At 42.0% G+C, this 17,423-nt stretch overlaps 1 protein-coding gene across 1 annotated transcript; it reads right to left on the reverse strand.

Annotated features, from left to right (window-relative positions):
* Window positions 1-473: 473 nt before the first annotated feature.
* Window positions 474-17,274, reverse strand: sesn3 (sestrin 3). Its single transcript, XM_063203853.1, has 10 exons — window positions 16,999-17,274; window positions 9,594-9,659; window positions 8,407-8,622; window positions 7,603-7,785; window positions 6,681-6,890; window positions 5,968-6,100; window positions 4,654-4,772; window positions 4,159-4,349; window positions 3,548-3,692; window positions 474-2,992 (listed from the first exon to the last, which is right to left on the reverse strand). Exons 1-10 carry the CDS (start codon window positions 17,077-17,079, stop codon window positions 2,906-2,908), a joined length of 1,431 nt encoding a protein of 476 aa, XP_063059923.1. The 5' UTR covers window positions 17,080-17,274; the 3' UTR covers window positions 474-2,905.
* Between the last annotated feature and the right edge of the window lie 149 nt (window positions 17,275-17,423).

Below are 17,423 nucleotides of genomic sequence, written 5' to 3' on the forward strand. Positions count from 1 at the left end.
TGACACAGCACTGTGCAGCAATATATAAGATGTCCTGCAAAAGTTAGTGTTCAATGTTCACACACACTAGAAGCTTAACAGTCATTTAATCCTTAAACCAGACTCAAATAGCAACAACATGCAGTGTATCTATAGCCTACCCTACAGTCAATGGTTTATCATGTTCTCGTTTTGTCTAATGTTGGCGTCATTTGGTACTGATGTACCGTAGGCTCTGGGTGCATCTCATTATTGAATCTCCAGTCCTTATCTTGTGCCATGGCTTCATGCTTCGTTGACGCCTAGCCTCCAAAGACAAACTTCTATAGTCAATGACGTCTTGCCTCATGTCACAAGGCCACAGGCATCAGGAGAGGACCAGATAATAGATATTGAAGTCTGTAGGCCGACTCCCCTTATCCTGTTAGTCAAGTATTATTATAGCATAGTATTGCCATCACCTTCCATACACGAATAAATGACAACAATGCCAATTAGACACTTTATGAAATGTGTTTAATTTAACATTTATTTAAGTTCTGCAGCTTTTGGTTAAAACAATCAGGCACAGAAATGGCAGGACAAGTACTACAAAGACAAAAAAAATTATTGGTTGCAGCAGACTGGCACGTGTGTTAACCTTTAATTATATCAGACATATATACAGCACATGACTTTATCTACATTCACTGCATCTTTCTTACATCCAACAAATAAACAAAACAAAAAAATGAAATGAATGTGTTGTGCAACAACTGTGCAACGGCCATGGAGTTACCAGTCCATGACACTTCCAGTTAAGAGCTTAACCTAAACCGTGTTGCGCTTGGTTTTGTAGTGATAAATACATTTTTGGATTAATTTACAGTGAACGAAAGACACACACAAAAAAACATGGGACTAAAAACTTTGGACAAACACTTAATATAATGAAATAAAAATAACACAAGTTTAATTGCACATGAAAAGCAAATAAATGGCCAACAGCAGCAGTGTGATTACTGTGTGGAGTGACACCACAGCAAGTTACAAATGGCGTAACCTTTGGTGCAAATTTTAAAAGAAACACTCCAGCATTTTTGGAAATATGCTAATTTTACACCTTCCACTTGATGTAAATAATTGATTTTAAGCTTTCTCCTGGTCTCCCAGCCACTCAATAATTCTGGTAATATTACTTCTTAGCATTAGTACCATTCAATGATCCGGTTCAATGATGCATGCTAAGAAGTGAAATCACCAGACTCAGAGATTGTCTGGAAGACCAGGAGAAGGGTAGCCTGGGAAATCCCATGCTGCTTTGCACAATCGTTCAAAAATAAATCAATGGAAGGTGTAAAATGAGCATGTTTCCAAAACTGGTGGGTTGTTCCTTTAAGGCTCACAGCGTAGTTTTTCCTTCCATTCAAGACCCCCCTTCATTCCACTGTCATGCTCTAAATAACACATTTTCACCAAATACGTGTGTTGGTAGCGACCAAACCAGGTAGCCAACTCAGGCAAGACCTGTGCTTTTATGGAGCGCATGTTGTTTACACCAATCTTTGTTTAGAATGCAGAGACAATTTAGTGGATTACACTATGCAAACCACAAGTGAGTAACACAAGTGGAAAGCGGGCAATCAGAGATGGCAACCTGGCTAATGAATATTTTCAGTTAAAATCCTACCAGTGTGAAACAGAGGACCACTGGCCTACAATTGACATTGCAAAACTATCAATATTGACTCGGACATGCTGAACTTTCAAAATTTTAAAAGATGGTACAACAGATCAATAGTGGAGGTATTAAAATGCCGCAAAATTATATATATTATTGCACTATAGAATGGCTTTATGATAATAGTAATGATTATAATAATGATGTGTGAATTAGGGCTCAAAAGTAAGCACTGGATGTCTACTAGAAAGGTCTGTTGTGGCTTCCTTGTTTATTAAAGAAAATCATGCCACACAAAACTGGTATTAGAAGGTCAGGCACTTGCTCCGAGGTAACATACCATGGTAAGGGCTAAAATCTGCTTTTCAGAAAGCCCCCTTGCAGATACAACCCTGTTTGGACAGCAAGCCATATGGCTGTAAAGCATGCACGCATGCAGAAGGCTTGTCCACATACATAGACATAGTCAGTCAAGAAGGTAAAAGCGGGTGCTTAGCTGCCTTCTCTAGGTTTTCAAACATTACAATCTTTTTTGGTATTGTACTTACAGCAAACTGTGCAGTACTGTATAATTGGATGATAACAAACAAACAAACAAACGTCCTTCATAAGGCAAAATGAAATTGGTAATGCTGTGGAGGAATATTGCACTTAGATTCAGTACACTTTTTTAGAGTAAAAAAATATACAGCTTTTTTCGTTTGCCTTTACTTAAAATTGTCAAATAATACTGATAATAGTACATGGGGTGAACCCATAACTCAAATTTTGGCCATAAGACACGTGTGCTTCAAAATAACAGTTAAGGCTTATTTTTTGCGTTCTACACAATCCTTATTTGTCTGTGTGTGTGTGTGTGTGTGTGTGTGTGTGTGTGTGTGTGTGTGTGTGTGTGTGTGTGTGTGTGTGTGTGTGTGTGTGTGTGTGTGTGTGTGTGTGTGTGTGTGTTTTGGTTTTGCTTAACGATTGGGTTTCCTCTCATTGTGTTGCCTCGCAATGAAGGCCTTCATGATTCCATTTTTAACGGGAAAAACATGACAAAGCACAAAAAAAATGTACAGCAAGGGAATGTGGTCTAAAACATTTCCCACTACAACTCTCTTTCCAGGCTCCATTCTCCATTTGGATTCACAGTAGAAAAGTATAAAAAGAGAGGAGGGGGGGTTAAAAAAGGTGTGTGTTAGGCAAGGTGGTGATGTGGGTGTCAGCAGGCACCTATCGTTCGGAAGTGATAGGCAGGAGTGACTCAGTGGCGCCCACATCTGGTCAGGTCATATATTGTGTGATAGCCCGAAGTGCGTACAGCAGCTCGGCCTGCATACGAGCCTCCATCAGCAGAAGATTCACGTGAACCTTGGAAAGAAGGATGGAGACGGACAAGAGGGTAAATCAGCTGTTCGGTGTATGGTGCGGTCAGAGATAAATACTCCATGCATAAATGTATATATCTTTCATACTATTTACTTCCCAGAGCATACTAACTCACTGTATAGCAGTGGTCTCCAATTATTTTTCTCCAAGGGCAAAAATATGTAGAGCAAGTAAGGCTGCGGGCCAAACTAACACCCCAACCCAATGAGAAACATTTTTCACTGTTCCGTTTTCCCTTCTTGTCAATGTCTGTTATGAGAGTGTTAGCATAAGACCTCTCTGTGAATGCCTTGGAGAGATGACCCACTGAAGTTTTAGTGTTCGAAAATCACACACATTTTTTTTTAAAATTTGGCCGGATTTGGCCCGTGGGCCTTTGTTTGGAGACCAAGGCTGTGCAGTATGGAATAAAAATAAATGAAACTATGCAGCCTTGGGATAATCTAATGAGAATTATTTACACAGAAAACTACATTTAGCATGTTGTAATTCAGGAATAAGTCGTCATCATCATCATCATCATCATCAACAACACACCTTTTCTGAGTGCCGGAACTGGTGCCAGTAGCTGTCATACATGCGGCGTGTGGTCCTCTCTGGGTAGCAGGTCACAGTCTTAATGTAAACTTTCAGGTTCCTCTCCAGCAGCTGGTTTACCTCTCCATAATCATAGTCATCATACCTGCAACACAAAGAGCCAACATAATGTAAATGTATTATTCTCATGCACAGACAAAGGCAATACAATGCAGGCCAGATCTGGCCAACTTGGCCTCCGGAGCTGCAAAAAGGTGATCGAACATCATCTACTGTAAAATAAGCATTACGGCATTAAAAGAAGCTGAGAAAATGAGTAATTTCCCTCTCAATTCAATGGAAAATAAAGGACTACCAAATGATTGAGCAAAACAGTCTTTTTTTTTAAATTTCAGATGGAGTTCAATTGGGGACCCACCCACCAACAACTATGAGGGAATGGGGGCAGGTGTAATGACGGTTCTAAAATCGGTTATGTGAAATTGCCTTGCTAATCAGCTAATGCTGTCAATTTTGAGAACATTTGATGGAAGCTTCTGCCACCACCTTCCTCTCTCCAATGGCAAGTAATGGAGGTCAGCTACAGTAGGCCTTTGAGATGGTCTTCTCACCTGATGCCATACATGCAGTGCACATAGTTGAAGAGGGCCCTGCGCAGCATGCTGGTGTCCACCCCCTCGCGGCTGGCCATGTTGTAGTAGGTCAGGTCACACGCCGTCCTGAACTTCTCATCCAGGAGCAGACCGATGTCCGAGTAGAGTCGGTTCACCAGCGAGAAGCCATGATCCTCCCAGGAGTAGTCCTGGAGAGAGAGAGAGAGAGAGAGAGAGAGAGAGAGAGAGAGAGAGAGAGAGAGAGAGAGAGAGAGAGAGAGAGAGAGAGAAAAAAGGTATTTATTAGAGTTCTTGAGTCTGGTGACTGAAAGGAAAAAACTCTCCACGTCCAAATCCATTGCTCAATGCACACATCCATCCATCCATCCATCCACCCATCAGTATGGTATGATTATCACCAGATTATTGTATGATTGTTTTCATGAGGTTTAAATGTAATGAATTATTGGGGGGATGCAGGACATGGCATGGTTAAAGAAGTACTGTATGTACCTGTGCTCGAAATGTTGGAGGGCTGTCCTCTCCTCGCCGGGCAAAATCTTCATAGCCAAAGGCAGCGTCTTCAACAAAGCGTGAAACTCGGGATGGGGAAATCCTTTGGTCGTCGAAGTCTGAAGGAAAGAAACAAGTATGGGATTAAGTTAGACATCTGCCATCAGCTATGTGACACTTTCACTATCGTTTCTGCTAAGTGAAAACTACTATTAGGTTAACCCAGTGGTTCCTAAACTCTTTCAGCGAGAACCCCCTTTTAGTTCCCTGACAATGAAATGTAGTGCTAGACAATATTATGCAGAGACATTATTCATGGCTTTAATTGTCAGGTATAAAATTCACTGTGCGTGTACCTGCTTTGGTGTGGTATGGTGTGGTGTGTTCCACACAATCAAGCCAATCACGCTCATCCATTAAATGGGTGCAGGATCAAGACATCAGTTGAAGTAATCGGGTTGAGAGGATAATCCGCATACTGATGAGCGGCCATTTATAAATACTAAATACAAGGGCTTGACATTGGCACCAGCCAACTAGCCAAATGCTGGTAATACTTGGCAGTGGCTAGTAACAAGTTCAGTCTCACTAGTCACTTCGACTTATTCTTTGGTGTGGCAAATAGTAGTTACATCAATTGTCTGTATGTAAGTATGTATTAAATGCAAGCATATTCTTAAGAAACTGACACCAAAACTTAGGCTAGCAGAAAGACTAAATGGCTAGTGACTGTAAAACCACTGGCCACAGTAACCGGTGAGCAAAAAAAGTTGACGTCAAAGTCCTGCTTAATACACCTATGTGAAGTTGGCACCCCATATGTTGAAAATATGAAAAAAAAGCATTTTGGTTCATTTGTGCAGGCAAACGACCTACTTAAAATAAAAAGTTAAATAATAAGAAAATGGTTTGTGCACAAACATTAATTTTGTCTGCACAAACGATTCCAACCATTTTCGAGTAATTTGGATGTTGACGGGGTGCTGAGTGACACCTACCTTCAAAAAAATTAGAATGTTAAATAACATAAAAAAGGCTTGTGCACAAACGTTAATTTTGCCTGCACAAACGAAGCAAACAATTTTTGAGTCATTTGGATGTTAATGGGGTGCCGAGTGACCTAAGGTCACCAACCTCTTAAAATGTAAATATCTTCAAGACGGTTTGTGCACAAACGCTCATTTTGCCTGCACAATCGTGCACAAATGAACCAAAATGCTGTTATTCATATTTTCAACATATGGGGTGCCAACTTTACACAGGTGCTTAATACATGTATTTTAGTCCATTTAGCAATGTGTTGCGCTACTCTACCTGCAGAGCTGACTAGCAGGCTCTCCTTCTTCTCCTTCTCGAAGCGGATGACCATCTCCTCCTCCGTGGCCTCCTCCTCTTCCCGCTCCTCTCGTAGCCTCCTCATCCTCTCCAACAGAGACTCCAGCTCGCTCTGAAATGCACGATGAGCATCAAAACATGTGTAGTGAGTGACAAATGTATTTCTTCAAAAGACATGTGGTGAGCAGCACATTTCTTTCCCTCACCACAGTCGATAAAGTGATAATGCCCTACTAAGCCAAAATGGCAGGAACTACACATTGTGAAACTGAGTGTAGACCTGAAACGAACTTCAAACCCCCTCCTTTGTCCTGTTACCAAATTCCATGCTTGTCGTTATTACATTTATTAGACATTTTTTTTCTCAATTTCTGCATTCATGTACAGTAATCATTGTACTTTGCCACAGTAGGCTGTAAAAAAAGAACCTTGACATCACGCATGAAGGTGAGGGTTTTAGGAGTCAACCCTACAAGTCTTTTATCATCAGTTGTGCGATAAGTATACCATAAAAAACTATGCTGCAACCGACTGTCGCAGTAAAATAATTGCATTTTATTGTGATGTTATTGGCTGGCAACCAGTGTGAATGGTGCCACTGTATTGACCTGAATTAACCTTTAGACTGTGTTTTGTCAGTAGTGCAATTGGCAGACAGGGTTTTTTTCAACAGCTGTCCTGGGCTAACTGACCTCTGGACTCTTGCTGAGGAGAGCGTCCTGTTCTGATTGGCTGGGGCTGGTAGGCTCACAGGTGCAGTGCGTGCTGATTGGAGCAGGGGAGTCGGGGTTGATGCCACTGCCAAAGATGAAACTGACCAGTGCATGGAAGTGTGCCATCAACACCACGGCGTGGACAAGCTCAGCTAGAGACCAGCTGTTCTCTCCCGTCTTCAGCAGGCCCTGGGAATGAATGACAGATGATGAATACTGAAACATATGGATATAATAATGTGACATTTCTACATCATAGATAACTGAATATTGAAATGTTCATATACGCATACATACACAAATATTGGTTACACTTTACAATAACTACCCTAAAAAGCTTAATAAACACTTTATTAACATTTAATTATAATTAACATTTCAGAAAGCATTTACAAATGTTTGTAAATGAGTAAGAACCAAACTACGACAGCACAGTGGAGTGGGAATCAACTTCTACTGTGTGAGTTTTATGTGGTTTCATGCCTTCTGGTCTTTGGAGGATGAACTTCCAGGACCGACAAAACTGTGCTGTGTCTGTATTTCTAGTATTTCTAGTATTTCTAGCCCATTTATAAACATTCTTAAACATTTTGTTGATAATTAGTTAATTGTTTATAAAGTGTTTATAAAGCTTTTTTTGGATAGTTATTGTAAAGTGTTACCCAAATATTACAGAAATATTACATATTTACTTACATTTCCACACTTAATCATTGAATTATGATTGATTGATTGACTGATTGATTGATTTCCCTTTCACTTGTACTCAGATGTAGTTTTATTACATTTTGTTAGGAATATAACACTATGAAATCCATGGTATGACTTATTTACATGGACAATGGAGAGTGCACCATTTTACCAGCAGGCACGGATTCAGTGAATGCATGACATGGCCTACCTCTATGTGTTCCTTGGTGATGAGCCAGGGTCTGTGTGCCAGTATTTTGTTGAGATTGTTGAGATTTCTTAGTTTCTCGTTGGCGTATTGCAGGCCTTTCAGCCACTCCAGACAGACTCCTATCCGGTAGAACTCCTGCACGTGCAGCAGCACCAGGAACCAACACTGATGTCGCGCTGCTGCCTATTTCCAATCACAGATACACAGACAGTATGAGGACCACTGACAAAATGACAAATCCACTTCAAACAAAGGATGCAGAAGCGGCTGAACAGTGAAGCAGCAAAGTGAAATCTGCTTGAAAAACACTACCAGGTTACAAACCAATGAAGTTTAGAACATATGATCTTTTTCTGATACGTTTAAGTAAAAATGCAACTTCTAGAATCTACACACTCAAGTTGTTGCAGCTGGAACTTGCACTGCTATCTGCTAACTCATGGCCCTTTGACCAGCCTTACAGTTAAATAACCGCTATCTGTATTGCCCCAATGCTGCATGACTTCATAAACCCCCCCGACCTACTTTGACTTGTGACAACATATTGTGCTTGTTACTACTATATTCCGAAAGTAAAAAAAAGCCCCTGTCGCTTTTCTAAGGGTCTATTGGCGTGTTCAGGTCGAGTAAGAAGCGTGCCGTGCCCATTGCAGCACATAATTACGGCCAGCCCATTCACACCGCAGATGTTAGCGCTCGCAACAGTTCGGAGGTAAGTACTTTAGAGCCGAACGTAACTGGTAAGGGCAACGGCACCAGCACAGTTCTGGTGGGTCTGAAAACAGTATGTGCTTCCTGTCTCACCATGATGGCGATGTAGTGTCTGTAGTGCAGGGGCAGCGGGCCGTCTCTCCTCAGCAGGTAGAACTGGCACCGGAGGAAGGCCTGCAGGTAGTGTGGGTGGAGCCCCATCACCTGCGTCAGGTGGTCCAGGCGGCCCGCGGGGGAGCACAGCTCGGCCAGCAGCAGTTCCGTCTGGGGGTCCACGGACCACGACTCCAGCGACCACGCCTCCACGATCTACACAGGAATACCGAGGAGGGGAGGGGAGGAGACACAAGCGGAGTTCAAGATGCATGAACCATAGCGACACAGTTTTATTCAAAGATTCAAAAAGCTTTATTGTCTAAAATGTTGCTATATTAGCAAATTGTCTTTTGGACGGAAACATCTGTTGAACTTGACATTGATAATGAATTTCTCACATGTTACACTAGCACATGTACAAAAAGTGGCAATAAATGGACCTCTAATAAACTCTAATAGGCTTTGTTGACAATTAGTCATTTCAGAAGAGATGCCATTTATTTAGTATTGGAGCACTTCTTGTCAGGATATCTGCATACCGCATTGAGCCCTACATCATCATGTGTACACATAAGAAACTGGTAGGAAAACTCGCACCAGTTAGAAGCATGCAATTAGATGATTAATGTACCTGCAGTTCGCAGGGTTGATGGAGCAGTGGCTATTTGTGCAGAATTGTGGTCCTTTTTTGTGTGTGTGTGTGTGTGTGTGTGTGTGTGTGTGTGTGTGTGTGTGTGTGTGTGTGTGTGTGTGTGTGTGTGTGTGTGTGTGTGTGTGTGTGTGTGTTAAAGTCTATTCTATACGGGCATTAAAGGGGTATGCCACTATTTTGGGGCTTAATACAGTTAAAATCTTTGGCCAGGGTTTATAAAGGTGGTAAAGTGTCTTATTTTTCATGTAAGCCGTTGTCTTGCTTTAAGACAAGTTAAAAGAGGGAATATGTCGCTAAGCTAGTGAAAGTCAATGGATCCGTGTAGCATTGTAGCATGCCACACGGATCCATTGACTTTCACTAGCTTAGCGACATGCTCCCTCTTTTAACTTGTCTTAAAGCAAGACAACGGCTTACATGAAAAATAAGACACTTTACCACCTTTATAAACCCTGGCCAACGATTTTAACTGTATTAAGCCCCCAAATAGTGGCATACTCCTTTAAATTATACCAAACCCTCCATGTCTTACCTCCTCCTCTGGTATGAAGGAGCTGGGCCCGGGGGAGTAGGGCGTCTGCATGCTTCTACTCCTCTCCTGGGAAAACACACAGAATATAATATTGAGGGACAACATTCATGGAAAGCGTCAGTGGTAGTCAATGACTCAGCAGATTGCAGCAGTGGCAGCCACGGTCTCAGCAATCTCAGCATGGTACGAGATATTGAAGCTGCACCCCTGGTTTCAGCTGTCATGGTATGTTGGTTTAACCTGGCTCTTGGTGGGCTAGCTCAGCTCTCTCCATTAACACAATTTGACCCTCGGTTTCTTTCTTCGCTCAAAAGCCAGTGGGAGATCCTGGTAAAATATTTCAGATGAAATGTATTTAAAAATGATCCTTCATTTTGAGAAACGATTCCCTTTATGTCGGTCGAGGCTTCAGTTTGATGAATCAGATGTCATGGCCAATATTTTAAAATATCACAATGTCAGTTTAATGGTTTTTTTTAGGTTACATCTTTTTGTATCTGTTGTTGTGTTACTTACGGTATATACTCATCTCAAGTTTACAATACAACCATTACAGGGATTGCAGTGAGATTCTGATCGCCCTCTTAAAGTTTCTGCATCCAACCCTTTTATAGGAGGCTAAAGTGTATATTTGCTTAACATAAAACAAATCAGCTCAGCAGAAAGGGATAAATACATAATAATAATAAAACAGAATAAGCATTTAATTTCTCCTTTACTTTAACTGTACATCTTTGACTACCAAGTAAGTAGTGTGCACAGGAGATAGGCTACACCTACAACCTTTGCCATCTAATGTAAAACCTAATACAACCTCGATAGCATGACATCAAACCGTCAACATGTCATCAGCTGACACACAATACTTCAGACGTATGAAGTACCACTGTAGTCAAGTTCTGATTTATCGTGACCTAGATAAAAGAGAAAAAACTTGCCTACAAAAAAACATGACCTGGTATGGGCTGTAAGAAAATGCAGTTGAACTTGCTAACCCTGCTGCCAGGCTGTGCAGCCTTGGCTGTGTGCCCGAGCCTCTCCAGCACATAAGCTGCAGGCTGTCATGGCAACCAGATATCCCAACCATGCTCACCGAGTTGGCACTCATTGAGGACTGGAGCGATAGTGGGTCACCTCTTAAGGGGTTGCCACAGTGACAAAGCGTAGAGTGACATCTTATAGACACTGCCACACCATCCAGTGTCAACCCATACAGTGGCCGTAAAGGCCAAAAGATGCTGGCGCAGTGACAAAGCGTAAAATGCATGCACGGCCAACCCTATAGGCTCTGCCATGGTAACAGCACATAGTATCACCCATTATGGCTCCTTTCCTAGTATAGACACTGGCAGGGTTCTCTTTACAGAGGGCGAAGGTGAGGTTTTCCTTCCTTTCTGACTTTGTTATCCCCACCTTTGTATGATTGTTTAATCTTTGGGGGACAAAAGCACTTCATAGCCATTAATGCAACAACACTAATCTTGTTTACAACTTTAAAAGAAAATACAGTGTGACCCATCTCTGGTTTCTACAGAAAAAAAATCACACTCTGCCTATAGGTGCTGCATTGAGGGTCATGTTTTATATAGCAAGTATAGATACTGCCATGATGTGCTTCATTTTGCCAGGGCCCAGAGCGACATGCTGCTGGTACGGTAGCTTGTCTTCAAGTGCATGACTCACTGTCTGTGTGTGTGTGTGTGTGTGTGTGTGTGTGTGTGTGTGTGTGTGTGTGTGTGTGTGTGTGTGTGTGTGTGTGTGTGTGTGTGTGTATGTGTATATGTGTGTGTGCTGTAGGTCAGCTTATCAGGACACCTGCAGGCTCTATTCAGCCTACAGGCTCATATCCTCCTGATCACTGGAGGAAAAACTCTGAAGCAATTTAAAACATGTGATGATGACCTGACAATAATACTGCTGAAAAGCATTAGCATTGTTACAGCGTCAACCGAACAGGAAGACCCCACTGGCCTCTCCGCTAGCCTGACCCCCTCCATACTTCCTGTGATGTTGTGGGCCTACTTTCTCTGATATGTCAAATCTTCCCTAGATCCAGAACCAATTGACCTTTAAGCATTTCTAAGAGCTGATTGGAGCACGTTTAAGACAGTGGCCAAGTTTACATGACGTTTTTAATTCAGAATGAATCATTCCGAATCGTCGAGTTTACATTGAACTTTATTTCAATTCCGAATTGTGAAGTGTTTACATGACGTTTTCAAAGCAGAATTAAGCTTTCTTCAGAATTAAATTGAGTTAATTCTGAATTAAATGTCTCATGTAAACAGGGCCAATGACAATCAAATTCTGACATTGACCATGCTGGTAGGCAAGTAAAAGGAAGGGGTGATCTGATAGATTGTAATGTGTAGCTGTAGCTGATCAGAAGCATAGAGAGAAGTGGGTTTACAAAACGAGACCAGTGCTTGCAGAAAGTTCAAGTCATGATAGAATTTAGCAGCTTGCTGAAGATAAAGTAAAAGGCCAGATCGTATACGATTTCAATGATGTTCAAACATCATTAAACGTGCACTTGACTAACAAAAACTAAATGTACTTTTTACCTTATCATTTTCTGCAAGCACAATAAATTGTCACCTCATATCATAACCCATAAGCCAATTTCAAATAGAGGGCATTAAAACAGCAGTAAAATTGGGTCCAAGAATACAAAGAGGGAGCCCAAGGCTGTCAACATGTTTTCTGCAGCAACAGGTGAAGGAGAAGATAAGATTAAAACGCTGTATCAGCTGGGAGGATTTTACAGCATCGGACCACTGGCTGCCACCCGCTTTACCCCCACATCATAAAACCAGTCGCAGGGCACTCTGCCATAAAGCGCTGGCCCTCGGCCTGGAGGAAACTGGACATTGGACCGGCGCTCTGTCGATATGGGCTGCTTTACCGATACGAGTTACCAATAGAACAAATCCTTACACTAACCCTGAGGGGTGCTGTTGTGTTGTATTGTGCTGCAATGGGTTGGTAACTCAGCTCCACGGGTAGCTCATATCAACAACACTGCCTCTTTACAGTACACTGTATAGTGCGCTTGAGGTAGACATGCAAGGACATGCACTTGAGGTGGACTAGTAAACTAAATGAAGGAGTACATCTGCTCAGAAAAACACAACTCGATTTATACAAATTGTCAGACAAAAATGGTGCGGAAGCACAAACAGAGAACAAGTGGGAAAATAAACGAAGAGGTGGAAATGGGCACAGGTTAAAAGTTAAAAGTGCACTGTGCAATGTTTTTTGCACTTTTTATACATGAAAAGGGGGATCTTCTCCATGTCTGTCATTTTGTATTTCCAGAAATAGGCATTTTTAGATGCAAAACTTTGTTTTACTTTTAGTTTATTGCTTTGGAAATATTCATGAAAAGGCTACAGTTTCAATGAGCAGCATAGTTGCAATACCTACTCTGGCCACCATCCTACACAGTGCACCTTCAAACGGTGAACGTAAACGGCGAAATGTCGTCGGTCCGCCGGCCCGGTTCTCGTGACCCACATAAATATGTCGGTATCAGCAGATCCACCGCAGGTTGGGAGGATGTGTACGGTTGCCGTGTGGGGTATATCCATGAGTGCAGTTAGTAGGTCTAGGTCTGATATGTAACAGGGACACGGTCCTGCGTCAGAAATGTTTGCTTAGAACTCCCCCTGACACACACACACACACACGCACATGTACAGTTTGCTCTTGCCCCCTTCTCTCAATGGACTTGTCTGAAATGCAAACAGACATTAGGCCGGCAGTAGCCCCAGTGTCCAGACACTGCAAACAAAGGGCCCGCAGATAGAAGGCCCCTGATAATCTTCTTTTTTTTTCTAACGTGGCATGAGGGCACATTCACACATGCGAATCAGCATATTCCCTCTTACCATGTGCATAAGTGTGTCACTGTGTGTGTGTGTGTGTGTGTGTGTGTGTGTGTGTGTGTGTGTGTGTGTGTGTGTGTGTGTGTGTGTGTGTGTGTGTGTGTGTGTGTCTCTCTCTCTACGAAGGCTATGTGAGCTGTGCAATATGCACTGGTTAGATAACAACTCTCATTAAACCCACTCGTCAGTCGTCACGCTAAACTAGTTCACACAGCCTGGCCTGGGCCCTTCGCTTCGACTGAGGGAGCAGGAGCGGTGCTAGACAGGGGTGCCATTATAATACTGACTTGGAGATAAGCTATAAGGTGGAGGCCAGTGTAGTCATTGCAACTATGCAGCTCATTACCAAATTTGATCTTTTCATGAATATTTACTAAGTAGTAAAATTTACTGGTCTGATTAATGTAAATTTTACTGCTAAAAATGTCTATTACTGGAAATTCAAAATGGCGGACAAGGAGAATATCCATCTGTTGTATGAAAACTGTAATTTTGCATCATTATGAATACTTAGAAGGGGATAGTGGTGGAAAAACTCTCATGAAGAAGAGCATCATACATTCTGGAAGTAAACTACCAACATATTACATACTCTACCATAAAGGTTCATCATGTGCATTGAGACAAATTTACATGATGCAGACGGCTTGGAATTCTCAATGTAGGTGGTAAATGGTCCTGACTGTAAACCTAATACAAATTGTGTTCTGTAAACCTTCCTGTTCACCTTCCGTTCCATTATTTGAAACAGGCATCACTATTGTGGCCTAACTGCAAAACGTGCATCACCTCTAATAAAAAAGGGTCACAGTAGACCAAAATATCTAGTCAATTTTTTGTTTTGTCATGGAGTTAGGTTTCATTCCCAAACCGTGCCAATTCTATTGCTGCTGCTGCTGTGCAGACTAATTAGATCGTTCATTTAAAGCAACACTAAGCTGTGGAAGCAGAATTATTATAAGCTTAGCCCATGGAGGATGGAAAAGCAAACTATCAAGTGCTTCTCTCTCCATTCCGACATCAAGTAGCAATGAAAACGTTTTGGAAACATGTTCTACGGCTGAAAACAAAAACGTGGTCACCCTAAAGGCCACAGGTCTAATAGGATTCCCATTCAAGAGGGGTCAATGACGTGTAACGGTGTTGTATTGTATGGTGTTGTATTGTATTGTATTGTGTTGTATTGTAAGCTTATTATTGTAATGGTGATCAAAAATTCTGACCTGAAAAAGGACAACAATACCAGACCAACAAAGCGTATTACATAGGCCAAATAACTGAACTGACAATTAATCCCTGTAAGTGATCTTGCAACCGCGAAGCACCAATAACACATTGTGCCTATTCCTGCTGTTCCTGCAGCCCTATGCAATGACATATAACTGGAGTCCTCCACACATAAGCTTGCCTGTGCTTTCGCCTTTTGATGTTGGCATGTCAACACTGTCATGCCATGCCAAGTCTATAATGTACCTTAAAGGAATAGCTCACCATTTTTGGAAATATGCTCATTTTACATCTCCTCTTAAGTTAAATAATTGAGAGACCTTCCTACTGGTGTTCTTAGCATGCATCATTGAACCGAATGGGACCAATTGGTACCCTTCAGCTTTTTGGTGCCACCCAGTTCAATGACAGATGCTAAGAACTTAGATCACCAGATTCAGAGAACACTAGAAAGAAGAGGAGAAAGGCAAGCTTACAACACATTCATGTTAATGAAGGGGACATGTAACAGGAGCATATTTCAAAAAAAGCAAACTGCCCCTTTAATCACAGCATTCTGTTTATGCCAATGCCCTGGAATGTGACTTTTTGTCCCTGCTGAGGTCTAACTTAAACAACATCATGTGTCCCAGAGTGTCTTGTATGGCCACACATGCTTAGGAATGTATTGATCTTTCTCAGCTATGTACATAAACAGACATACTGAATGTTTTTTGTCCTGATAAAGTTGTGCACGCCACAGGCACATTGCGACATAGGAGTCATGATGGGCTTATCTATGAGACAATGTCTGATCCACTTTGTGTCTTCGTGATTTAGCGCACCATTCATTTGTATTTAATCTAATCATCCCTTAAACAAACAACACAAGCACTGACTTTCCCTGAGTTGCAAATGATGTCACGTCCCACTTCAATGAGTTGTAAACAACATCCCCTAGGGCGAGCTACACACAGGCACAGGCACTGTGCTGGGAAAAGGTTTGATGCTGCCGTCTTCATTCTGCAAACTAGGACTTGTAGGCACAGAATGAGAAGAGATGCATGAGCAGACACATCTGACTGACTGGTTGATGCTGACATGCCAGCATAATTTCAAAATGCCCTACATTGTGTGACCCATCTCTTTCTCCGAACAACTTTGAATAGCATAAATGTCCATACAAGTAGAGCAAAATAAACTTAAAGAAGTAAATACACAAAGGCAAATAAAAGCTTTTGTTAGAAAACAGTGTCAATGTCAAAAAGCTTTTACTTTTTACTACTAGCCACTATACAGCTCAGTTATAGACCTAAGTTACCTGAAAACTCCTCAAAGTCAAATAATACGTTGCTGCAAGTAATGTACCATGCAAATTGCAAACTTGCATCATGACTTTCATATCCCATAGGCCTACTTCTTAAAACAAAAAATGGAGAATGACAAGGTGGACTTCAGGGATGGGCTGGTTGTTGGTTGACAAATTGTGCATATTAGTCATTTTTTAGTCACATTGATGAATTTGAAAAAGATAATAAACCATGACGCGCTTGTGACAAAATCAATAAAGTGGCAGGCAGTCTGGTGAAAGAATTCTACCCAGAAACTGCCATGCTCATCTTGTGTTGGCCCGTTCAAAACTGGGTCATGAGCACTACCAAGGGAGTGATGAATGACCCCTAAGAATAGCACCTCAAAAAGGAGGACAGCATTCCGCCGCATTCTGCACACTCGCAACCATAGCGTATCTTTTTAAAGTAGCAAATCTCTCCTGTTGTGTGTGGCTATCGTCTCTACTGTACATTCAACTACCGCAGAGGAGTATTTGCTATCGCCCAAATATATGACAGAATGGGCTACTTGGGGTAGGTGTTTTTCACTTTTTTAGGGAGAACATGAAGTCTTACGTAACTGGGTCAAGACAAGTTCCATCTGATTTTAGACAAAAGAAAAAATCGCCAAAGCCTGTGTTCACTTAAAGTTCAACCCCTGAATATAGCATTGTTTTGCTTTCAGTAAAAATAAAGCTGACTGATAATGCCACCGTTGAATATGAGCAGAACCAAAGCAACCACCTGTAAACCGGTCAGTAGGCTAGCCTATACGGACCGCTGTCCACTAAGTTAGCCATCAAGGCTGGCTGCCCGGTTGAAACAACCTACGAAGCTGCGCTGGGTGCGCTCATGACTACACCACCGTTGTCAAAATTAGTGGACTTATCAGCTTCACGAAAACGCGAAACCACACAACAAAAACGCAGGGTCTTGTCAAGTCATACCGCATACTATAAAAGCTAAAGGAAAATAATGTACCTTTTCGAAGATCATTTTCTGACAGAGGGAGCAGATGCGATAGGTGGGCGAGGTGGCGTGAGCGTCCGTGCTCACACTCATACCGACAAGGCAGTCTTCCAACGGTGACGAATACTTTTGCTAATTGGTGTTAAGCTTTTTGCACTTAGCGGTCACGCACAGAAGAGACACCCAAAGCACCGTGGAGGTTTGAGGGAGGTTGATGTTAACTTGCTAGAGTGATTCGCGGTCACTCGGCCTCCCCTCCGTTTGGCCTCCGCTCTTCGTGCGAGGTTGGGGGAGTGCAACGCTAAAGCCTGATCGACCCATAGACATCTTCAGTTACCTTGAAACACCACGCCCCCCGACGGAGCGCTTTCACGCCCACTCCTGATGTGTGGATTTGCTATGTTTGATCATATGCAACAAAAGCCACTTACTGTAGT

Source organism: Engraulis encrasicolus, chromosome 7 (genome assembly GCF_034702125.1).
Source record: "Engraulis encrasicolus isolate BLACKSEA-1 chromosome 7, IST_EnEncr_1.0, whole genome shotgun sequence".
Lineage (NCBI taxonomy): Eukaryota > Metazoa > Chordata > Actinopteri > Clupeiformes > Engraulidae > Engraulis > Engraulis encrasicolus.